The 24,922-nt window shown below is 44.7% G+C and overlaps 1 protein-coding gene and 1 long non-coding RNA gene across 4 annotated transcripts in view; one reads left to right on the top strand and one right to left on the bottom strand.

The window, feature by feature from the left end:
* Window positions 1-24,922, top strand: part of LIMK1 (LIM domain kinase 1) — a 72,306-nt gene that overhangs the window by 22,831 nt on the left and 24,553 nt on the right. For all 3 annotated transcript variants that reach the window (XM_033921774.1, XM_033921772.1, XM_033921775.1), the window contains 6 exons: window positions 2,537-2,675; window positions 19,598-19,707; window positions 20,860-21,066; window positions 21,692-21,797; window positions 22,381-22,568; window positions 23,092-23,275. In XM_033921774.1, the coding sequence (XP_033777665.1) occupies window positions 2,537-2,675; window positions 19,598-19,707; window positions 20,860-21,066; window positions 21,692-21,797; window positions 22,381-22,568; window positions 23,092-23,275 (934 nt within the window). The remainder of the gene's footprint in view (window positions 1-2,536; window positions 2,676-19,597; window positions 19,708-20,859; window positions 21,067-21,691; window positions 21,798-22,380; window positions 22,569-23,091; window positions 23,276-24,922) is intronic.
* The window catches only part of LOC117348986, a 92,515-nt gene that overhangs the window by 57,901 nt on the left and 9,692 nt on the right, over window positions 1-24,922 (bottom strand). Inside the window, exon 2 of the long non-coding RNA XR_004537079.1 lies at window positions 7,965-8,185. This is a non-coding gene — a long non-coding RNA (uncharacterized LOC117348986). The remainder of the gene's footprint in view (window positions 1-7,964; window positions 8,186-24,922) is intronic.

Below are 24,922 nucleotides of genomic sequence, written 5' to 3'. Positions count from 1 at the left end.
AGGAGCTGCGTGTCAAAGCAGCTCCTGATTGGATAAACCCGACTTAGTGCAGGAAGAGGCGGTCGGAGCATACAGCGAGTGATTTCCTGCACTCGCTGGCGCTCCGGCTGCTCTCTCCTTGTCTGCGATTCACGGTCGGAAAATACCGCGAATGACCGGGACCGCGAACCACCGACCGCAAACGACTGGGGGAACACTGTACATATTATCCATCCCCACTAAACAAGGTGCAGTAATCGCAATTCAAGTTTCTTATCAAATATGCCTACTAGAAAGCCTCCACATGCAGTTGTCTTCAACATCTTTCTAAACTGTAAACGGTCCGAACAGGTCCTCAGAATGCCATTGTCATCTGGATTTGGCCTACCGAACAAGTTTCATAGTACACTCGGACCTCAGATTCCTCCTCGGCTGGTACACCTCCCACAGAGACTGAAAGTTCAATGGAACAAGTCCATACAGACTCTGATGTATGACTGGTAACATTTTGTAACAAACCCTTTGTGCCACTGGAAGCCAATGTAGCTGTTTGAGCACAGGGGTAATATGTTATTTGCGTGAGATTCCCCAAATCAGTCTCGCAGTCAAATTCATCAGTTGCTGCATTGATCTTGATATTGGTCCATCAAGGGATATATAACGAAATGCCAAGTTATTTTAGTGGTATTTTGCAAATATATGGGCCAGGATGTGGGTTACCGTGTTGTTAGAAGAAAGAAGGGGAAAAAGATATATTATGTTTCAGGGGCTGGCCCTGTTATGTGGAATGGGTTGCCAGGGATTTGACATTTTTGTGATAACATGTTGAGATTTAGAAAGTTGTTAAAAACTCCTTTGTTCAAGCATTTAATTGAAAACCAGTACTCTTTGTATTTGAGAGTATTTTATTAGGTTTTTAAAAAATGAATGTTTATTTATTTTTATTGTTTTTGTGAGCTTTAATAATTTTGAATGTTTTATTGTAAACTGCCTAAGTTCCAGGCGGTTAATAAATATTTTAAATAAATAACCCCCACTTTTACAAAACCGTAGCATGTTTTTTAGCGCTAGTTGCGACAGTAACAGCTCCAGTGCAGGTTTAAAAAAGGTTTGGATAATTTCCTAAAAGAGAAGTCCATAGGCCATTATTGAGATGGCTTGGGGGGTTCCTAGGATAAGCAGCATAAAATCTGTTTTACTACTTGGGACCTGGCTTGATGGACCCTCGGTCTGTCCCATTATGGCAATTCTAAATGTTTTTATGTGAGCCAAGTACAGTGGTACCTCGGTTTACGAGTGCACCGGTTTGTGAGTGTTTTGCAAGATGAGCAAAACATTCGCAAAATCGGCATCTCGGAAACCGAGCTTGCCTCGATGTACGAGCGCCTCACCCTGCGATCAGGCACCCCTCCGCTTGCGTCGACCACTGCCACGATCCAACATCCTCCCCGTACCCATCACCCACCCGAACACATCACTTACCCTCCCATCTGGCACCCGGCACCGGCACCAACGCACAGGACATGCCGGTGCCCGAAGATCTGTCGTCCTTTTTGCTGGGCCTTGAGCATCTCTGAGAATCTCGGAGAGAGCAGGAACTAAGGCCTTGAGCATGCGCAGATGCTCAAGGCCCAGCAAAAAGGACGACAGATCTTCCGGTACCGGCACTGGCATGTCCTGTGCGTTGGTGCCGGTGCCGGGTGCCAGATGGGGGTAAGTGATGTTTTCAGGTGGGTGATGGGTATGGGGAGGATGTCAGATCACGGCGGGGGGGCGCAATGCAAGCGGGGGGATTCCGTATAGCGGGGGGATGGTGGATCACGCGGGGGGGGGGGCCTTCTTGAGTGGGGAGGAGCAATGCTGGTTCTCAGGGGGGGTAGAGCGGTGCCACTGGCCTCGGGGGGGGGGGGGGAGGTGGGAACGAATCAAGCGAGTAATTTGGTTTACGAGCATGCTTCTGGAACGAATTATGCTCATAAACCAAGGTTCCACTGTATAGGACAATCACTGCTGAGGTTGGCTCTTAGGCATTGGTGGAATGAGGCATTATGACATCACAATCTCAGCTCTGGAATGTTGCTACTCTTTGGGTTTTTGCCAGATACTTGGGACCTGGAATGGCCATTGTTGGAAACAGGCTACTGGGCTTGATGTCCCATTAAGGCGATTCTTATGTTCTTACCATAAATGGGCTTTATTCATGGAGAAAGGCTCTTTGAAAATTGGGTTTTCCCCCCTCCCCTAAAAAGAGGCAGAACTGAGAGCAGACTGACGAAAGTAAGTCCCGAGATTTGATTTTGAAATCCCCCATGCCCATATCATTAGCAGGCCAGCTGAGTTTTTTGAAAGGGAAACTTTCTGGATGTTTGTTTTTGCAAACCACCTAGAAGGCCCACAAGCTGAAAACGACCCTCCCCATGTACCCTCACACATTTTTCAAGTTTCTACATGCACCCAGATATAGTTTGCTGCTCCTTTCCAAGACGCCTCAGTTTCCGTCTTCCTGCCCTCGTTTCGCTCTACAGCCATGACTCTGCAACTGTCCTTCTTACCCTAGGTGCAGCGACTGTGGGGCCTCCCTATCACACCGCTACTACGAGAAGGATGGATGCCTTTACTGTAAGAAGGATTACTGGGCCCGCTTTGGGGAGCTGTGCCATGGTTGCTCCGAGCAGATCACGAAGGGGCTGGTTATGGTAAGAACTGATTATTCACCAGAATTCCTGAAACCCAGTGAGCCCCCCTGTGCTGGAAGGAGAGGGCAAGGTTCCCAAACCTGTCCAGGGGGAATTCCAGCCAGTCAGTGTTTTTTGGGCTATCTGCAATAATATTTTAGTGTTAGATTTCTATGCACTGCTTCAACTCATTTCTGCTCCGTCGCTTCTGGATTCCATATGTTAGGTGAAAACTTGACTGTCTGGGTTTTCCCTAGGACAGGTTTGGGAACCATTGGTGTAGGTGTTCACTTAATCCTAGCCTTCTCTTCACACTGCTACACCAGCAAGATGGATGAACCCTGGCCCAGATGAGTAAAAGGTTCTGTAGGGTCTTGAAAAATGCCCCTGGTTCAGGATCAGGGATTGATGAAGAGCTGGAGAAAGGAGTAAGGTCTCAGTGTGTGGACATCTGATGGTCACTGCCAAACAGTACTCATTGCCACTTTATATTTTTCCAAGTCTGAGCCAGTGGAGTCTCATGTCGGCCTCCTTTTGCTGACCTCTGATGTCCGATTGAGGATAATGTTTCTATAGTCTGCAGTGGTGATCTCTAGTGAGGATGATGGCACGCTCTTTTCCTTGCATGCCTGATCTTGGATGCCAAGAGTATGGTTGAGGGGCTGAAGTAAAAATCCCACCTGAGAGGATTCATGGCCCAAGTGGGCTGGGTAACCATTGTCACCCTAAAGTAGATGGATCTCTGGATGAATTCTTCCCTGATCTGGGTGGGGGGGGGAGGGGTGTGCCCCTTGTCCCACTGCCATCTTGAAATGTTGTGGCAGCTGACCTGAGCGTTGTGCCCTGACGCAACCCCCACAAATTGCTGCATGTTCTTTTCATTAGTTTGATTGGATTGTTAACTGCTTTGATCCTTTTTGGCAAATTGGGCGGTATATAAAGATTTTAATAAATATAAACATTGCTTTTTTCCCCTCTATGCTTTGTAATGCCATGGTATTTTGTTAGTTGTTACCTCAGGAGTAAAATACCTGAACTGATTTCATTAAGTCCTTCGCCACCTCAGCCTCACATGCAGTGGTATTTATGAACCTTTGGGGCTTCAGTACAGGCTTTTTATTGGAAAAGTCACACAGTGGTTGCTTTGTAATTAAGCTTTTTTATAAACTGCTTTGAGCTTCTAGTGTGAGAGGTCAGTGAAAGTTATTGCTCGTTTCCTAATTTTATCAGTGACATTGTGAATATTTCCCCTGCCTGTTATCCAAATATTAGGATATTGCACTGGAGTTCTTGTGACTCCTTTGGATATGTCGAACATCCCAGTTGTCCTACCAAAATGATATAAATTGGAGTCTGCTGTTTCCAGGTAGGCAAAGTACTGAAGGTCACCCTGAGCTGCTGGCAACAGAAAATGCTGATCTCCAGAGTTCAAAGTAACCTTTCAAACCGACACCTTCTCTTGCTATGAGTTTATCTTATTGGGCAGACTGGACGGACTGTGAAGGTTTTTATCTGCCATTATCTACTATGTTATTATGGTGAGTGTGGACAATGGCGTTGCGAGGGTGAAAGGTGCCTGGGGCAGTGGTGCCTTTCCCCCGCCCTCATCTCCGCTCTCCCCCCTGCTCCTTCCCCGATCCTCCCTGCCATGTGCGCCCCCTCTCTTCCCCATACCTCTAGTGGTACACTGACACAAGCGACAAGAACTCAATGTTAAGAATATTTTCTTGGTTAATGTTCGTCTTTATGCCTCCCAGGATGGGTTGTTGTCAATTTATAATCCCTAGGATTTCTCAGTTTTGATTCCAGTTATGCAGTGTTATTTGAGTAACGTTGTTGGTGATTCTGGGTGAGCTTATGAGTAAAAATGTGACTTTTCCTTTAATTAGTTTCACATGGTCAGTCCAGTCGGTCGCTAGACAAGTGTTTTCCTCTACTAATTTATTAATCTTATTTTTTTTCTTGTGGAAAGGAATGTCCTGCATATTGTAATATCATCAGCATAGGAGAAGCAAGTGAGGTTGCTTTTGTCTTAACATTCAATGAATATTGTACATTCAAGAATATATCCGCGTGAACAGAAAATACTACAATATGCCTTTAATGGTGTGGTAGTGTGGAAATAAACACTAGCTTGTGCTGAGTTTAACAATTGTTTATTAATACAGTACTTCATGAAATTCGTCGGGGTTCCATTCCAGGAACACCCGCAAATTTAAAAAAAAACGCGAATGCAGTTTAGGAGCGGATCGGAGGCGGGAGAGAGCTGTGGGGGGAGGGGGGTGCTAAAAAGCAATATTTAGGCTGGCAGGTGGTTTGGCTGTGCAGAAGGCTGACCGGGAGGGAGAGGAGGAGGAATCGACAGCTGTGCAGAAGGCTGATTGGCTGGTCAGTCATTCCCTGTATTTTCTGACCGGAAGAAGCGGTCAGAAAATACTGCGAATGACTGAGTCCGCAAATTGCTAACCGCAAATTCGCAGGGGTCTACTGTATATCGACATACGAGAACACACAAATCTTAAAAGAAGACATAGTATGTTCTAAACAAAAGCCAGCCCCTTATATATGGAATTTGGCATCTTAAATACAAAGGGATCACATGAATACATAAAAATAGATTCATTATTATAGGTACATAGGTTAGTTTACTCTTCCTTGATAACTCTCCTTCACCCCTTTGACCATCCGAAGGCCTAATAGTATTTATTAGGGTTATAAGAACATAAGAAGTTGCCTCTGCTGGGTCAGACCATGGGTCCATCGCGCCCACAGTCTGCTCCCGCAGTGGCCCATCAGCTCCATGACCTGTAAGTGATCCTTTGTCTAAAACCCTTTAGTCCCTATTTTTCTTCTATCTATACTCTTCCATGATCCTATCTCTACCTCTATCTATATCCCTCCAGCCCCCTATCCTTCAGGAACTTGTCCAATCCCTCTTTGAATAAACTGGTCATGCCCAATATACGAATGACTTATGGGCAGTGAAATGTAGATTCAGTAAAGAGGTCTTATATAGTCCTTGTAGTTAATGATCTTACTAGCTCCAGAAAAATCCTAGCTTAATACTGGAGATACATTAATATGTATATTTCTAAGGTGGAATTTTTCCAGTTCCATAGTAGTGACTTCCAAAACACTGGACCAGCAATCGTGAGCATCTTCAGTATGCAGGTGGGCATTCACATGGTGGAATCTAGGCGATGTCTGATATGTAACCAGCAGAAATCAGCGTTTTGCTGACTGCCACCGGCATTATACCTGGAAATTCAATGTCAGGTCACGCACAGGCTCTGGCATTGGATTTTCAGGTATAAGAAGCTGGCAAAAACGTAGCTGCCTTGATTCATTTGCAAAACAGTACTATACTTAAATCATTCAAAATTTATACCCTGGATGTACCGTCTGAAAAATCTCAATCTGTGGCTTTCAGTCTCACTCATTGGCTTGGTAAATCTCACTCTTTGGTATGCTTCATCTTTGGCATCTCTGAAGACCACCCAATCCTCTGTGCCCCCATGTTCTACCCCATCCCCCGTGCACACAGTATACCTCACTTCTCCATTCCTCCCACATATCCACACCTAGGGTTACCAGACGTCCAGGAAAACCCAGATATGTCCTCATTTTAGAGGACTGTCTGGATGCTTCTTCACCCAGAGAGTGGTAGAAAGCTGGAACGCCCTTCCAGAGGCTGTTATAGGGGAAAACACCCTCCAAGGATTCAAGACAAAGTTAGACAAGTTACTGATGAACCAGAACATATGCAGGTAGGGCTAGTCTCAGTTAAGGTACTGGTCATTGACCAGAGGGCCGCCGCATGAGCGGACTGCTGGGCATGATGGACCACTGGTCTGACCCAGCAGCAGCAATTCTTATGTTCTTATGCCCGAATGAACTTTCTAAAACCCAGCAGTTTATCTGGGTTTTGGAAAGCTCTGGCCGTGTCTAGAGGGCCTATGAGCATGCGCAGACATCACACGCATACGCACATGCTTGGAGGCCCTCGGACGCGGCCCAGAGGTCAGGAATGAAAAGACAAAGCTTTGTGGGGGCGGGGCTAGAAGCAGATTGGGGCGTGGCCATGCATCTGGGATTTTTCCATGCAAAATATAGTAACCCTACCCACACCTCTCTTCAGCCCCCCCTTCAATACATATTTAGCTTACACCAGAGATTCCCCATCCCCATGGCATGCTCTCCAGCTTGTTCCTGTGATCCCCCACCCTTATGGTACACCTATCCAGCTGAACAGCTGCACATTGGGTCACATCCTTCTTCTCCCCTGCTGGCCTGGGTTTGACTGCTCATTTGAACCACTTGGGCTTCCATACAGTCACATGATTCAAAGGAACAGTGGGGCTTTGGATGGCAGAAGAGGAGGAGGCGGCCCAGTTAGCTGCCACGTACCACCCTGTCTGCAAGGGGAGGCGGTAGTGGGATGGAGGAGACCAGCTAACACCAGTGCCTGCACAGAATTTATTTATTTAATTTTTTATATACGCCTGAAAGCTATCAAAGCAGTGTACATTCATCTACAATAGGTATTTTACTGTCCCTGGAGAGCGTAGAATCAAAGTTTGTTCCTAGGGCAATGGAGGATTGCCAGAGATCACAAGGCACTACAGTGGGATTTAAACCCTGGCTTTCCTTGTCCTAGAAACCTAGAAAAATGAAGGCAGATAAAGACCGTATGGCCTATCCAGTCTGCCCATCCATGGAGTCTCTCTGATAGGCAACTAAGCTTGATCTTCTCAAAGCTTATATGTGTAGGGTTAACACCTGGCCCCACCACCTTATCTCCTATCTTCCCCGAGCTCGAGGCCGTGTCTGAAAGGCCTCCGAGCATGCACGGATGTGACGTGATGAATGTCTAAATGATAAGATAGCTGTCTATTGTTTGTTCATATGCATGCAACGAAAGGGCGATTAGGATATTATGTGTGTAATCAATATGGTAGCCCCATAGTTTCATGCGGTATATAAATTTTTAAATAAATATATGTGTGACATGATCGCATCACATCCACGCAGCCTTGGAGGCCCTCCAGATACGGCCCCAGGCTCTGACAGAGCCAGGGCGTCCAAAACCTGGATAAAGTGCAAGTGCTGGGTTTTTGGAAATCTTTCCGGATACTCGGACAGTCCTCTAAAAAGAGGACACATCTGGATAATTTTGGACATCTGGTAACCTTATAGATGCGCTCTCTAAAGGTTAAATGTTAACTTCTTTGTATCACTATAAAACCAAATGAAAACAGCAAAAAGTCATAAAGAATATGAAATACGTTCTTAAAAATAAAAGGAGATTACTTGGTTTTGAAGTGGCTTTGTGTGAAGCCTTCCTGATGAGAGCTGGATGTGCAAGAGATAAGTTGCTGTTTAACCTTGTGCCTGGTGTGGGTTTTTTCACACGTCCCACACTTCCCCTCTACAGGAGATCCCCAGCTGTCAGTGGCTTATCGGAAACAGATGTGGAAGGCCCCAGCCACTGCATGGACCCTCCTTCCTCTGTCTTGGTTTCTTCATCAAGCCTGTTATGAGATAGAAGATAGGAAGGCAGTGAGTGTGTCTGGCGGGGGCTGGGATCCTGTCACATTTGCTGATGTCACTGGAGCTGGGACTGTCTGACTTGCCAGCGTGGGCCGAGCACTAGCCTATGAGTCTGAGCTCTGTGTAGCACACAATGGTCAGTGAGCTCACGTGTGGGATCCAGGAAGGGCAGGTTGGTCTTTGAGAAGGGATGCTACCCCGGGAAACAGGTAAAGGCCGCCTTGGAGAGATGTGGCGTTCTTTTAGTTGATACTGTGGAGTTTGGGGGCTTTTGTTTGTGGGCACACTGCGACATGCTGGAAAGGCTGTTTTTCAGCATCTGTAAGGGCTTTTTGTTAGTCTTTTATAAAGTGGTCCCTTTTTAAAGGTGGCTATATATGAATCTATAATATTATTCTCTGACTGACAATAAATGTGACATTTGCCCTGTATAGTAGGATTTTAGTGGACTGTATTATGAGCCTGTGTCCTCCTTTCTATGGCTCGTTAGCCTATCAGTAATGCAGAAAGCAGGGAAAAGAACCCCACGGAGAAACACTAGAGATGGGGCAAGTGGGGTTGGAACTCTACACATCAAACAAGAAAGACAACATCTAAGGAGAAATGCAAATCTTCCATTCCAAGTTTGACTGTCCTTTTAAGGATTTTATCAACTTAATTTCAGCCCTTTTCTATTTTCCTGGGTTTCTCTCTTTTCTTTATTTATATTGTAGTTCTCCCTTTTCCTCTCGTTTCAGTAGGTCTTTTGGTCTTATTTGTTTCTTGTTTTAATTGATGATGTTGTTTCTTTGTTACTATTTGTTCCCCCCCTTGATTTTATTGTATAATCACCGTCAAATATTTGATAAGGCATTAAAACAAATGTTTAATAAACTTGGAAACTTGGTAAATCTTTATTAAGATAATAATGTAACAGTCTCTGTCACGTATTCACTGCGTGTCGTGGACCTGACATGGGGCTAGATTCACTAACCTGCCTGATTGGGATTAATTCACAACAATAAAATATGCAGGTGGGGGTGATCGAAGGAACGCCCCCATCTGCCTGCATGGATCGCACATGTGCAGACCATCTATAGATGGTCTGTGCATGCCCATTGGAGCCGCGATCTTTGGTTTTTTGGGTTGTTTTTTTTGTAGTTTTGAGTCCTGCGAGCCTGAGGTTTTAACCTGCTTTAAACCCACGGGTTAAAACCACGGGCTCACAGGGTGGGGAAGGGCAGTGCAGGGCGGCAGGACTTCGGAGCAGTGAAGAGCGGCAGGACTTCGGGGAGATTCGGAGCATTGCAGGGCGGCAGAACTTTGGGGAGATTCAGATCAGAGCAGGGTGGCAGGACTTCGGGGAAGAGAGCAGAAGATTTGTGCTTGAGTTGGGGCAGAGAGCAGGATATGCAGTCGGAAACCACTGAACGACTAGTCCCCAGTAGTCGCTTTTGGAGTTGATCGGCCAGCCCAGTCGGATCTGAAATTTTCTTTTGTGAATCGCGTCCCTGCCTACTTTGCACGCGTTTCTCCTCATTTGCATGCACGGATTCAAAGTGGATCGCGGGAGAGGTTAGTGAATAGTGCAGGAGGGAAATCTGGTCGCTAAGGGCTCGCTAAATGATCGATACACGATCGGTTTGCTTAGTAAATCTAGCCCATGGTCCGTGTTTTGGCTGGGAAGCCTACTTCAGGGGTGTAATTGACATCCAGCAGGTGGCGTTCTTGTAACATCAAAAACAAGCTTTAACAATGAATTGCGTGCAATCCAGAAATAAAAAAGGGGGAGTCCCTTTAATAAATCAAGCAGCGGTTTAAGCTCTGTCAGAAGATGTTGGAAAAATGGTTTGCTAGACGTGCACAGCGCTGTATATTAACCTGTGAGAAACAATCCCTGCTCAATAGATCTTACAATCTAATAAGGACAGACAAAGAGGACATGAGGGTTAGGGAATTACTGACAGAGGGAATGATAAAACAGATTTGGGTACTTCACAAGTGAATGGGAGTTAGGAGTTAAAAGCAACTTAAAAAAAATTAACTTTTAGCCTAGACTTGAGGACCTGTAATACCCCATGGTGATGTGAATCCTTTATATTATAAGGTTTGATCTACTTTGCAATGTGTCAGCTTTTACAGTTTCTTTCCTTCAGGACCTAGCCAGACATATTGTCTGTGCTTCATGGGACCATTCTATGTAGGGCATCATAAGTTAGATCATGCAGAAACACATGCAAGATGGAAGACCTATGGTTTCATTCGGCTTTATTGCTACTGCCATACATAGCAGGAAGCAGCTGTGGCTGAGATCATTTCCACTGGAACTGGGGTGACAAACCATTTTGGGGGAGTGAGAATTGCCCCCACCCATTAGGGTAAAATCTGGACCTATTGCCCTGCCCTCAGGCCTGCCTAGTTCCATCCAGCACCGCCTCATTCCACCCAAGTCACGCCCCATTCTACACCAGCCCTGCCCCCTCACTGATGCACCGGTGAAGATGCTAAGGTGGTGGTGAGTTGTGAGGTCACGTAAGGGGAATGCCGGATTTGGGGGCGGGAGAAAGGCTGCTATTAAAACTTTTTGGTGGGCCATTCCACGGTGGGCTTGAGTCAAGAATGGTTGGGCTTGTGCCCACCCTGGCCCACCTGTAGCTATGCCACTGCAATAGTGATGGGTGTCTCTGTAGCAGTAATGATGGGTGTGGAAGCATGAGGAGCTGTAGCACTATAGCACTCTACAGTGATGGGTATGATAGGAGAACATAAGAATAGCCTTACTGGGTCAGACCAATGGTCCATCAAGCCCAGTAGCCTGTTTTCATGGTGGCCAATCCAGGTCACTAGTACCTGGCCAAAGCTCAAGGTGTAGCAATATTCCATGCTACCAATACAGGGCAAGCAGTGGCTTCCCCCATGTCTTTCTCAATACCAGACTATGGACTTTTCCTCCAGGAACTTGTCCAAACCTTTCTTAAAACCAGTTACGCTATCTGCTCTTACCACATCCTCTGGCAATGTGTTCCACAGCTTAACTATTCTCTGAGTGAAAAAAAATTTTCTCCTATTGGTTTTAAAAGTATTTCCCTGTAACTTCATCGAGTGTCCCCTAGTCTTTGTAATTTTTGACGGAGTGAAAAATCGATCCACTCAGGATTTTGTAGACTTCAATCATTTCTCCCCTCAGCCGTCTCTTTTCCAAGCTGAAGAGCCCTAACCGTTTTAGTCTTTCCACATACGAGAGGAGTTCTATCCCCTTTACCATCTTGGTTGCTCTTTTTTGAACCTTTTCTAGCGCCACTATATCTTTCTTGAGATAAGGAGAACAGAATTGAATGCAATACTCCAGATGAGGATGCACCATGGAGCGATACATTCTTAGTCTTGTTAACCATCCCTTTTTTAATAATTCCCAGCATCCTGTTTGCTTTTTTGGCCGCCACCACAACACATTGAGCAGAAGGTTTCATCGTATTGTCTAAAATGATACCCATATTCTTTTCTTGGGCGCTAACCCCCAAGGTGGACCCTAGCATCCGGAAACTGTGATTCAGGTTATTCTTCCCAATGTGCATTACTTTGCATTTGTCCATACTAAATTTCATCTGCCACTTGGACGCCCAGTCTTTCAATTTCATAAGGTACGCCTGCCATTTTTCACAATCCGCATGCGTTTTAACAACTTAGAACAGTTTAGTGTCATCTGCAAATTTAATTACCTCACTCGTTCCAATTTCTGGACCATTTATAAATAAGTTAAATAGCACTGGTCCCAGTAAAGACCCTGCGGCACTCCACTGTTTACTCTCCTCCATTGAGAAAAATGACCATATAATTCTACCCTCTGTTTTCTATCCGATAACCAATTCCTAATCCACAGCTGAACTTTGTCACCTATCCCATGACTCTTTAATTTTCTCAGGAGCCTCTCATGAAGAACTTTATCAAAAGCTTTCTGATTGAAAATCTAGATACACTGTATCAACTGGCTCCCCTTTATTCACATGTTTATTCACACCTTCAAAGAAGTCAAGCAAATTGGTGAGGCAAGATCTCCCTCGGCTAAACTCATAAGAACATAAGAAATGCCGCTGCTGGGTCAGACCAGTGGTCCATCCTGCCCAGCAGTCCGCTCACGCGGCAGCCCTCAGGTGAAAGACCAGTGCTCTAAATGCATACGTTCCAGTTTAGCAGGAACTTGTCCAACTTTGTCTTGAAACCCTGGAGGGTGTTTTCCCCTATAACAGACTCCGGAAGAGCGTTCCAGCTTTCCACCACTCTCTGGGTGAAGAAGAACTTCCTTATGTTTGTACGGAAATTACGGAATCTATCCCCTTTCAATTTTAGAGAGTGCCCTCTCGTTCTCCCTACCTTGGAGAGGGTGAACAGTCTGTCTTTGTCTACTAAATCTATTCCCTTCAGTATTTTGAATGTTTCGATCAAGTCCCCTCTCAGTCTCCTCTTTTCAAGTGAGAAGAGGCCCAGCTTCTCTAATCTCTCACTGTACACCTACTCCTCCAGCCCTTTAACCATTTTAGTCGCTCTTTTCTAGACCTTTTCGAGTAGTACCTTGTCCTTCTTCATGTACGGCGACCAGTGCTGGACACAGTATTCCAGGTGAGGGCGTACCATGGCCCGTTACAGCGGCATGATAACCTTCCCCAATTTGTTCGTGATCCCCTTCTTAATCATTCCTAGCATTCTGTTCGCCCTTTTTGCCGCCGCCGCACATTGTGCAGACGGCTTCATTGATTTGTCGATCATAACTCCCAATTCATGCTGACTCTGTCTCATTAAATCATGTTTGTCTACGTTTTCCACAATTTTATTTTTTCTAATCGTTTCTACCATTTTGCCTGGCACCAAAGTGAGGCTTACCTGTAGCACTATAGAACCTCCACAACGATGTGTGTGACAGCATGCAGCACTGCTGATTTATTTGACTTTTCTGCTGACCAGGGTTGGTTTTATGTATAGGTAACCAAGTATGGTGCTAGAATTTGAAAGTTCCAGGTAACCAGGCTTCACTTGCTTTAGGGCCATGCTGTGTGATCTCTCCCCACTGCTCTCTGATCCGGCTTATAAGCGTCAATATCTTAAATCTGGCCCTGGTGGTGACAGCCTGGCCGGTTTCTGTTTCTTTTCTCTAGCCACTCATATTTGCAATGAGCTGTGCTGTCTAGTTTAACTGTCAACTCTAGACTCCGTCTCTTCTATCTTGCTGTGTCATATGCTTGGAACAAGCTGCCTGAATCCCTACAGCGGGCTCAGTCCCTGACGGTGATCTTATTGCTGACCTACAAGTGTGTTCATTCTGCTGCCCCTCAATATCTCTCCTTGCTTCTCTCTCCTTATACACCTCCCAGAGAACTCCGTTCCTCAGATAAGCCACTCTTAGCTCTATCCTTCTCCTCCACTACCAAGTCCGGACTTCGTTCCTTTCATCTAGCTGCCCCCTATGCCTGGAATAAATTACCCGAGTTTGTCCGTCAAGCCCCTTCCTTTGTTTGAAAGCAGACTGAAAACCCACCTTTTTGATATAACCTTCAATCCCTAACCCTTCTCCTCTGCCCTCCAACCCAACCCGCTGATTAACTGTTTCAAGTATGGCGTACAAAAGATCCTACAGCCATTTCCTACCTTAGCTATGGAACTGACTACCCACACAGATCAGGTCGCTAGACTCACTAATGACCTTCTGCAGAGCAGTAAAGACCTTCCTCTTCCGCCAATCGGGCCATTAAAAACTGCCTCCTCAATATACTTCTCCTAGAACTCTTCGCTATGACCAGTCTTGTATCTAGAATAAGCTCTGTTATTGTCTACTGTAACCTATTTGTTGTCATGTCTGTTTTCAAACGATTGTGAATGTCTACTTGTAACCCGTTCTGAGCTTCTGGGAGAACGGGATAGAAATCGAAATAAATAAATAATAGTAGGAGTTCCAACAGCTGAATCTGTCTTGTAGAAATCTTAGTTTTGTAAATTGAGTTACGTGTTTATTGGGACAGCAGAATGTACAAGTGTCATTCTTTCAAAGGTGCACAGATAAGGGCTCTGAACATCTAAAAAGCAGAGAAAGCTTAGAGAGGGGAGAGTTCAGATCCCATGGTCTGCTTCCTTGCACAGCCTCCACAGATGGGCTGCTCTTAGTTGTGCTCTGTGATTGCAAGTGTGGGTTTTCCCTGAATTTCCCAGAACCCATGTGGTAGATGAGTTGCTAAGATTCTCCAGTTTTGCAATGCTGTGACTTGGCTATTTTGCAGTGGAGCACACGGGACTTCCCATGCCCTCTTCATGAACCTTCAGGACTGCTCTGTGTGCTCAAGGGGCTGGTGCAATCTGGCCCCCTTCTTATCGCATGATCCATGAAAGATGCACTATTCAGATGGACATTTTCTTTTGTTTGGTGCTGGGAACAGGCCTCGGCAGGTCGAGCCCAGCTAGCAGGAGTTAAGGTTGGCAGGGAAGAAGAGAAAACGATCTCGGTGACACAAGAGCCTTTAGGGCTGAGAATCACAGCTCCTACGCAGCAGTGCATATAACTAATGAACATTTCTGGATGAATGATTCATGGAGAATCATTGGCTGTACAGCAGATTGCAAGAAAATACCCATGGTTACAGGCCGGCCGATATTCAGCAGCCGTCAGCATTTTGCCGTGAATTGTATTCTTGGATATTCAAGGCAGGGCCATGTCTGGGCACTGGCACTGAATTTCCGATTATACGAAGGATCTTGAAAATGTTTCTGCATTTTTATTTTTACCCTATTTATTATCTCAAAAGCAAAGTACATCACTTTTCCACTTAATCACCCTGTTTTGCCTGACTGACTAGTCAAGTGACATTCCGCGACACGCCCTCTCACCACAGTGTCCCACGAAAATATGAAAGTGTGGAAACTTTGAAGAACCTTTGTATGTTGGCCACTAAACACGTGTGGTTAAATGCAATACAGTGCTGCCCCCGCGAATTCACAGTCCCGGTCATTCGCGATATTTTCTAAACGAGAATGACCGGGCAGGAGAGGGCAGCCGTAGCGCCGGCGAGTGAAGGAAATCACTCGCGGCATGCTCCGACCGCCTCCTCTTGTACTAAAGTCGGGCCTCACCAAAGCAGCTTCTGATTGATGAGGCCCGACTTTAGTACAGGAAGAGGTGGTCGGAGCGTGCCGCGAGTGATTTCCTTCACTCGCTGGTACTCCAGCTGCCCTCTCCTGTCTCTCCTGCTAAAAACCGTATTTGCGGTTTTTCAATATCGGAGGAGCAATGTATTCAGCCCTGCATAAGATCAGTCACATAAAGATAGGACTTTTATGCAGCCCATTTTATGTAGTTTATCTAATGTGATAAAGTTCTGAATATTGCCATTTAATCACAAAAGTGCCAACTGTGCCCCCTGGAATGCCCACAAGTTTGCATGAATATTAAGCAGCACTAACTGATCAGCCACAGACAAGGAGCTCTCCAGGCTTAAATCGCTTTGAATATCGGGCAGTCGGTTTCAAGCTCACAGTGTGATAAGGATGGGGGAGAGATGATCCAGTCCTGGTTTTACCTGTTGCATGCAGGGACTTGTAGTTCTGACTCCCCTTTGCGTTCCCTAAGAAAATCAAGACTACAAGTCTCTACATGCAAGAAGGTAAGCTCAACTGTGTCTGAATTCAAGAGGGCCTGGGATAGGCATGTGGGATCTCTCGGAGAGAGAAAGAGATAATGGTTACTGCGGATGGGCAGACTAGATGGGCCATTTGGCCTTTATCTGCTATCATGTTTCTATGAATCGGGAGGCAAGTCTCTTTGCCCTCCCTTGCTTGGACATAAAACTTACAGCTTTGTTTATTAACTCATATTAATGCACATTATGTAGTTCAAGGCCATTAATCTCATTGTGAACTGTCTACTATTAATTAGCGTTAAAAACATTAATGAAGATTAGTAAATGAGGGCCTTAGATTGTAAACCCTCTGGGGGAGGAACCTAGCAGCTGTACCTGGCGAGTAATTGAACCTAAAATTCAAACCTAGACCCTTGCCAGAGGCTTCTTGTTAAGGGCACATTACGGTCTTCTGCACCTTTCACACGTATTTTTTTCATGTTGTGATTTAGTCACTGGCAGCTGAGAGAATATTTTGTTGTTCATTTATACTATGATTTGAAGTGGTAATTCTGTCAAAATGATGCCTATATTTAGGGACCAGTTACAAGAATAATCCATTCGCATACCATCATATGTAGGTGAAGATTATTCTAGGCTCCTTTCTGAGGCCTTCCCCTGCAAATGATCCTGTCGGAGGCAGACCTCTTTCTCGAGCCTGTCTAGTGTCTTTGGGTCGTTGCTGCCCTTCATTGGCAGCTATGAAGACTATGACAATCGTGAGAACTGATCCGGTGATGCTCTGCCCTCATATAATTAAAGATTTTGCAGATTCCCTGAATACTAACAAGGATTTTATACTGACTACAAAATTCAGTTGGTAGCCAGTACAGTTTCATGAGCACCGGTGAAATGTGTTCAAACCTAGTTAAACCACATAATACTGCTGGTTTTAAGAAAGGTTTGGTCAAGTTCCTGGAGGAAAAATCCATAGTCTGTTATTGAGAAAGACATGGGGGAAGCCACTGCTTGCCCTGGATTGGTAGCATGGAATGTTGCTACTCCTTGGGTTTTGGCCAGGTACTAGTGATCTGGGTTGGCCACAGTGAGAACGGGCTACTGGGGGCTAAATGGACCATTGGTCTGACCCAGGAAGGCTATTCTTATGTTCTTATGTTCATAGCAGGCCTAGAACCGCCATATATCAGAGTTTGCACTGCCACACAGCAAGACCTAGAACTGCTCAACAGAGTCTAGCACTGCTTTACAGTGGGGCCTAGAAGCACTACATAGCAGGACCTAGAACCACCACGTAAGATAGCCTAGCAACACCACACAATAGGGACCGGTAGTGTCACATAACAGAGCAATGCCCCACCAGACAAAAGGCCTGGCAGTGCTACACAGCAGGGCTTAGCAGAGACCCTAGCAGTACCACACAACAGAACTGTTTATTTTTATTCATTTTAAAACTTTCAACAAGTAATTCATTATACAATCATATACACTATAATACCGCTTCCCTTTTTGAGATTAGAATAGAAAAATCCACATAAAAATAAAGAACTACAAAGCAATAAATAAGACAGACCTCTCAGACCATTACATCACATTTATTAACTTCTATTCTGCCTCAACCTTGCAGTTCTAATAATAATAGATTATTTTTATATACCGCCAAACCATCAGTTCATGGCGGTTTACACAATAATAATTACACTAGGCAATTAGAAATACAAAGCCATGGAACAATTATTATAAATGAAAATAACACAGTTCAGAATAAAATACTAGGTAGCAAAATACAGCCCTAGGCAGATTAAGAAATTAAACTGGGCGGTTCCAGAAAATTCACAATCTAACATAACTTGACAAATTTCCTAAATCACAAAGTTTTTATCTCCTTTTGAAAAATTTTATAATCTGACCCAGTAGATAAGAGTCTAATAACATCTGTGTCTAATTTTGCTGCCTGAAAAGACAATAAGCCTTCTAACATTTTTAATCTCTTTCCCCCGTTGATTGGGGGCTATGTCAATGTCTCGTCGATCTTTCTACTCTCTTCACAACAAAGCAATCATTCAGTTAAATTGGAGCAAATCCCTACAAAACTTTAAATAGCAAGCAATAGAATTTAAATAAAATTCATGCCTGCACAGGAAGCCAGTGTGATTTTCTCCTTGAATAAAGATGATCACATATCTTCTGCTTATTTAAAAACAATCGTAAGGCCGTATTTTGTATGGTCTGTAACTGTTTTATCATTGACGCAGGACGTGGAGGATACAAAATGTTACAGTAATCCACCGTTCCCAGAATTAGAGATTGTACTAAAAGATGAAATTGTTCCACTTTGAAAAATTTCCGAATATATCTAGTTATGCATCATCACAAAATATTTCTGCACTTTATTAATCTGTAACTGAAAAGTACAACATCTCCTTAATCATTTTAATGAGGGCATCATTGCAGCGTTAATTTCTATGCTAGCTGCTGTTGGCTGGCTGTCTCACTCCATCAACAGAATTTTTGCTGTTTCTCTATTAAGTTTTAACCTTTGTGCCTTCATTCAAGCTTCCATTATCCTAAAGATTTCTTGTAAGTTCTTGGTTGTTATGAGTAGGAAATGTTCAATAGGTCTACGAGTAATATCAACAGCATAGCTATATAAAGTTATGTCCATTTTATCTAGGGTGTAACCAAGGAAGGCTAGATATACAGCAAATTAAATAATATTGGTGGCAGAGCCTTGAGGATGGGCAGACTAGATGGGCCATTTGGCCTTTATCTGCCGTCATGTTTCTTTGTTTCTATTGTGTCTGAATTCAAGAGGGCCTGGGATAGACACGCGAGATCTCTCGGAGAGAAAAAGAGATAATGGTTACTGTGGATGGGCAGACTAGATGGGCCATTTGGCTTTTATCTGCCGTCATGTTTCTATGTTACACCAGAAGAATTTGACCAGATCTGTGATACTTCTCTCTTAGTTTTCACCCAATAAGTCCTAGTTTGTAAAAATCCTTACCTCACACATCTGTTGCTTCCAGTATTTGCAATTAAATAACATGATCTACCAAATCAAAATTAAGTTGTCTCTTCTTCGATATTTCTGGGTATAGTAACATAGTAAATGGCGGCAGATAAAGACCTGAACGGTCCCACCAGTCTGCCCATTAGTTGTACCCATTAAAAATATATGATTAGATTAACTTGTCTCTTCTTTGATATTTCTGGGTATAGTAACATAGTTAGATCAAACTGAAGTATTAGTATCGTCTTTCCTTCACTCAGCAGTTGTTCAGCCATATCAAATAAGGCCGCTAGTAATGTCTCGGGACTGTCATTTGTCCTAAATCCTGATTGTGAGATGTTCAACAAAGTATGATCTTCCAGATATTTTGATAAATACAGCTCTACTAAACCTTCCATGATCTTCATATAAATAAGAATGGAAGCTATTGGTCTATAATTAGAAGGTAATGCTTTAGAAGCTTTTGGATCTTTTAATAGTGGAGTTATAATTATTTCACTAAAATTTATAGGAAACCAATCCTCTGAAAGCACAAATTGCATCTAATCCATAAACTGAATTGTACCGAAGAGGATTTTAGCAAATATACCCTCTCCTTTACTAACGCGTAGTGTGGGTTATGGCGCTGGCAGCGGCGGTAACTGCTCTGATACTCATTGAATTCCTATAGATGAAGAGAGGGGCAACATTTGCTAATAGTACAGAGCCCATCCTAATAGTGAGGCATGTTCGCTGGTGGACTGTAGGTGCCAGGCTCAGCAGTGTCTGTATTATGCTCTCTGCAGGTGGCTGGAGAACACAAGTATCATCCAGAGTGTTTTGTCTGCCTGAGCTGTCGGGCCTTCATTGGTGATGGTGATACCTATGCCCTGGTGGAGCGCTCTAAACTCTACTGGTGAGTTTCAAGTTTCTTTAAGTTTTTTGATATACCACAGTGTACAATAAAACGGGGGGAAAAGAAAATATAAAGAATAGGAGATATATTACATAGACAGACATAAAATACAATAGGGTAAGATAGTTATAGGGAAGTGGGTGGAGCTACAATATCTTGATAGGAAAGAACGAGGGGTTGGTGGATAATAATAAAAAACTTCTTAAATCAAGTTAAAATTGTTGTGCCTTAAGCTATAATAGCAAAGGCATCATTGAATAAAAAAGTTTAAAGATTGGTTTTAAATTTAGTCAGTGAGTTTCATGGCGAAGGTACGTTGGAAGGGCGTTCCAGAGAGTGGGAGCTGTTACTGGGCAAATGGTGTTTTCGTGTAGTGTTCCACTGAGGCACATACCAAAGCCTGGGGGGAGGGGGGGAACCTGAAGGCTTAGAAGAGTGTCAGGTGAGAGAGATGGAGAAATGGGTTGGGAGGGTACATAGAGGGCCTGGCAATAATTACTAGGACATTTATTAATAGAAGCTTCAGTAAGTCATATCAGAACTGGCCGTGTCTTACATGGACATGCGTTGCTGGCCCAGCATCCTGTCACTCCTAATTGAGAATTCGTTGCCCTCTTGGTCACTTGCAGACTTAAGGGGTGTTGATTCCTAAAAATATTCATGAATGTAATTTCTGGTACAGTCACTCTAGAGACCAGGCTACATCATTGCCATTGCTCTTATGTAGTAAACAGCTATTTTGCTATGATATTTTCCTATCTTTTTGGACTCTAATAATCTTTGGTTTCATTCTGGGGGGTGGGTTTCTCCTTTACTTCATCACTCTACCCCTCTCTGTGTACATGTTACACCTCTTCTCTCCCCATTACTTGAACACATTTTCCCCTTCCCCATGCCACTTAACCACACTCCTTTTTCACCCCCGTGATTCCCCCCCACATCCTTCCCATGTGATTCTACCACATATGTACCCCTCTCTCCTGTGTGACCCTCCCCCCATCACACACACGTCTCACCCTCTGCCCTCCCTAACACAAAATCTACCAACACATATTTCACCTTCCTCTTCTGACCCTGTAAACCCCATCCTTTTCAACCATAAACACTGTCTCTCCATCCTTCCTTCTCCTCCCCCATCCACCCCTTTTGCAGTGGGCACTGTTACTATCAGATGGTGGTTACTCCAGTGATAGATCAGCTAATGCCGGATTCCCCATGCTCCCGAATGCCACACACCGTCACCCTAGTGTCAATCCCTGCCTCCGCAGATGGTAAGAGAGGGTTCTCTGTGTCCATCGATCCGCCCTGCAGCGCCCTGGGCTGTGGTTCTGATCACTCCTGCACGGTGCGAGTCACAGAGTAAGTAGCAAAGTGCAGAACAGAGCTGTGAATTGCTGAAAATGATGCTAAATCCAGCAGCACTTCAGTAGATTTCCTTTGACATGGCAAAACCTTTAGGCACTATTTACAAAATTGTGCCTTCGGAAAAGGTAGGCACCGGAAATGTAGGACAGGTGTTTTCAAGGCCTACATTTCCAGCGCCTACCATTGACATGAATCGTGCTTCCAGGGGCGCTTTATGACGCCTAATGCAATTTCCGACGTTAGCCATGCCAACAGTGGCATTAGACGTCATAAAGTGCCTCCAGAGGCACAATTACGGTGCCGTATTTTTAGTGCCGATAGGTGCCTTTAATTTGGTGGGGGGAGGAGGGGACCTTTAATTTTGGTTTAAGTCCGCTTTTAAATGGCGTTTTGGACTTAGGTGCTGGTAGGGTGCCGACCAGCGCCTAAGTTAAGGCACCATTTATAGAATTTAGTGAATTTTAAATATAACTACCGTATTTTTTGCACTATATATAAGTGGTTTTGCCTGAGGTCTTCATATCTGTTGTCATCAGGTTTCTACTAGTTGGTCCTCCAAGGTGGTGTCTGATTGAATCCTACTGACCTCTTTTGTCCCCTTTTCCGTGTTTCTCTTCAGAGTAGATCATGACTGTATCAGCCCTGATATGAAGAACTCCATCCATGTTGGAGATCGAATCCTGGAGATCAATGGGACTCCAGTCAAAAACGTTCCACTGGATGAGGTATGGCGATGGGCCTTGTTCCTTTTCCAACTCATTGGGCTTAGCTGTCTCTTTTTGTCTAAAACTTTGTCGCTGGATCTAGGCTACTGTTATGATTCTGGGCTCTCCGGCAGAAATTTGGGAGGGGTCCTGAAAGCCTTGGATGGACAATTATCCCTTTCTACTGACATTAGTGGTCAGTGCCCCTGAGCTTATGTGACCAGTAAGAAGGAAAAGGAGAAGAAGCAATGAGATACAGAGAGATGAGGCAGCCTGACAGACTCTTTCTAAGCTAATGGCATTTAAATTATTGTGCAGTCATGCGCTGCTTATTTCAGGAGCCGTGCTTAATGGATTCCTGCTGAGAGCCAGAAGGGCGAGAGAGAGAAAGCGAAAAAAACTAATAATTTATCTGCTGTTCATAATTATTAATCCTTTGTCTTTTTCTCTTCCTCTCTTCCCCCCTCCGATGATGCTTTGTCTGTCTGTCTGCCTCTCTCCATCATGCTCCATCTTTCTCATGCATGCTCGTTTTCTGCCTGTTTCTCTGCCTCGGTGGCTCTTTCTGTCTGTCTGCATCTTGTCTGTGTGTTGTCCTGTTCAGATTGACCTGCTGCTCCAGGAAACAAGCCGCCTCCTGCAGCTGACCATTGAACACGACCCCCATGAGGCTTTGCTGAGAGAGAATGCCCTGATGAACACCAATCTCTTGGCGGATCTGCACAGCCCCCTGAGGTCGCCATCACGGACTCCCTGTGGAGAGGCAGGAGCCGTGCGCCAGAGGACAGTCATGTAGGGGATACTTTACTTAATGTGGCATCAGATTTTCTGATTTTCTTCAGTGCCTTTCCTGGCCCTTGGAGGGTCTGCTCACCTCATTTAGAGGGTATCATCGGGGGTTGGAGGATTCCAGAATAACCATTCTCTTACACCTTCAGGGTGAGAAGGAGAGACAAGTAGGAAGGGGGTAAAGGAGAGAGAAAATCTCTGGTAAACTATTCTCTTGTATGACTAAGGGGGGGGGAAGAAATAAATTTATAGAGAAAGCAATAGATGCACAGGAACAATCCCTAGAGGTACCCCTAGCTCAGGAAACGGGATAGAAATGCGGGTAGTACTCAGAGGTTGCAGGGGAGAGAGCTGGACACACAGAGGTCATGCCTCCATTGCTAGTGTCTTTATTATGCCATGCCCATCACCGAGCACTTTGCACCCTGGCTCAGCTCCTGCTGTGGTGTACCTCCAGAAGCAGTGCTGTGAATGATGTATATGTACAGGGGACTGTGCTTAGCATCATCTATCTGCCGCCCCTCAGGAGAAGCTGCAGCATAGATAAGTCTCCGTGTTCCAGCTCCACGTGCTCCCCCCTCTCGCAACGCAAGGACATCACTCGCTCGGAGTCCCTGCGGGTCGTGTCACGCACACATCGCATCTTCCGCCCTTCGGACCTCATCCACGGCGAGGTGCTGGGAAAGGGCTGCTTCGGGCAAGCTATAAAGGTATGCTGGTGTAATGGGGTGGGGTGGGGGTGGGGGGACAGAGTGTTAGCATGGCAGGGCTCCTAATGAGTCCCAGAGTGCAGTGTGAATGCAGAGGAAGGAGACTTGTTCTTGCATATCTGGGCCTTTAAATGGTCTCAGCTCCTTCTCTCTGATAATTGGTGTTTATACTGATTATTTCACCCCCTTCTTCCCCTATGACCTTTTATTCTTTTCCTTTACTCCCTTCTCTCCCCTTTTCTTGTCTTCTTCCATAGATTCCTTGTAAACTGCATAGATTCCTTGTAGAGAATTGCGGTATATAAGACACTGTATTGTATTGTATCCTCCTTACTGAACCAATCTAGAACCTGTAGGTTTGTACCTGTCAACCAACAGATAGATATGGAGATCAGAGAGAGATCTCTGAGCTCTACCCTATAAGGGCCCAATGCAGCTTTAGATTGTCAGTATTTTCTGTCTCCAGCAAATAGTGATGGGTGGTCCTTGCGGCTTCTAGACTGGTTGCAAATGACAGCTCCTGGGTTAGTTGGAGGTGTTTTATTGGAAACACAACACCATGTTGCATATAATACACAATAAAGTGAGATACAAATTGCAAGGGTTCCATTTTGTCATATTATTCAACTAACACACTTACAACTAGCCCCCTACCCTCCCAAATATCAAAACAGTCAAAGAAACACAGCAAACAAAGAAGCTAAACCAGATAAATCTCCTATACCCTGACATAGCTATGAGCATAACAAATCAGATTGCTCCTTAGGAGTACCTAGCGTCCAAGTAAACCAGAAAAACCTAAAGGAAGTGAGCCAAGAGATCTATCCGTACCCTCTTAATCCCCTTTCCTCTCAATGACCATCCTATGAAATCCTATATACCCTCCCCTCTATTATACCTCCCAAAGAATTATATTTCAGCTTCATATCTTACAAATTCAAGGTGTTCAAGACAAAGCTGCGGGCCCTTGCTGATAAACGCTGGATATAAGGCTCCCAGATCATCCAAAAACTCTTTTGTTGTTTATGTATAGGGGTGGTTGCACGAGCCTCCAAGAGCATAAGGGAATGATATGTCACTGTCCAATGCCAAAATGATGATGGAGCTTCCTCCAGCCAATGCTGCAAATTACACTTCTGACCCACTATAATTACCTTGTGAATCAATTGTCTGCCTCTCTCCCCCCCCTCTCCGGAGCAGCCCCTCCCACTGAAGGAAGGTCACCAACTCAGGGGAGAGGGTCAGTACCTTCTGAAGAACAGCTCCAAGAAAAGCACAAAGGTTACCCCCCCCAAATTCCTGAATGTGGGGGTCGAGCCAAGAGCATGCCCTAAAGTATTATCCTCCTGGTGACATTTGAGGCAGCGTCTAAGTTCCGTTAAGCTCATATGAAATGCCTAAACTTGGGAGACATAAGCTCGCAAAACCACCTGGAAAACATTCTCCCTATAATATACACTGCATATAGCGAAGGGGCCTCGTTATGGCATCCTCACCCACCTGCACCCCTAATTCTACTGTCCATTTGGCCACAATCTCTGAATAATTCCCCCTCTGACTAACAGGTTCAAGGGTCCATTGAAAGTATGATTTGGAGAGGACACCGTCATCCCCTTGGTGAAACAAGGTGCCCAACCGAGTTCCCAC

The sequence above is a fragment of the Geotrypetes seraphini genome, chromosome 15 (genome assembly GCF_902459505.1).
Source record: "Geotrypetes seraphini chromosome 15, aGeoSer1.1, whole genome shotgun sequence".
NCBI lineage: Eukaryota > Metazoa > Chordata > Amphibia > Gymnophiona > Dermophiidae > Geotrypetes > Geotrypetes seraphini.
The sequence above is the reverse complement of the archived record's forward strand: the minus strand, read 5'-3'. Positions and strand labels throughout refer to the sequence as shown.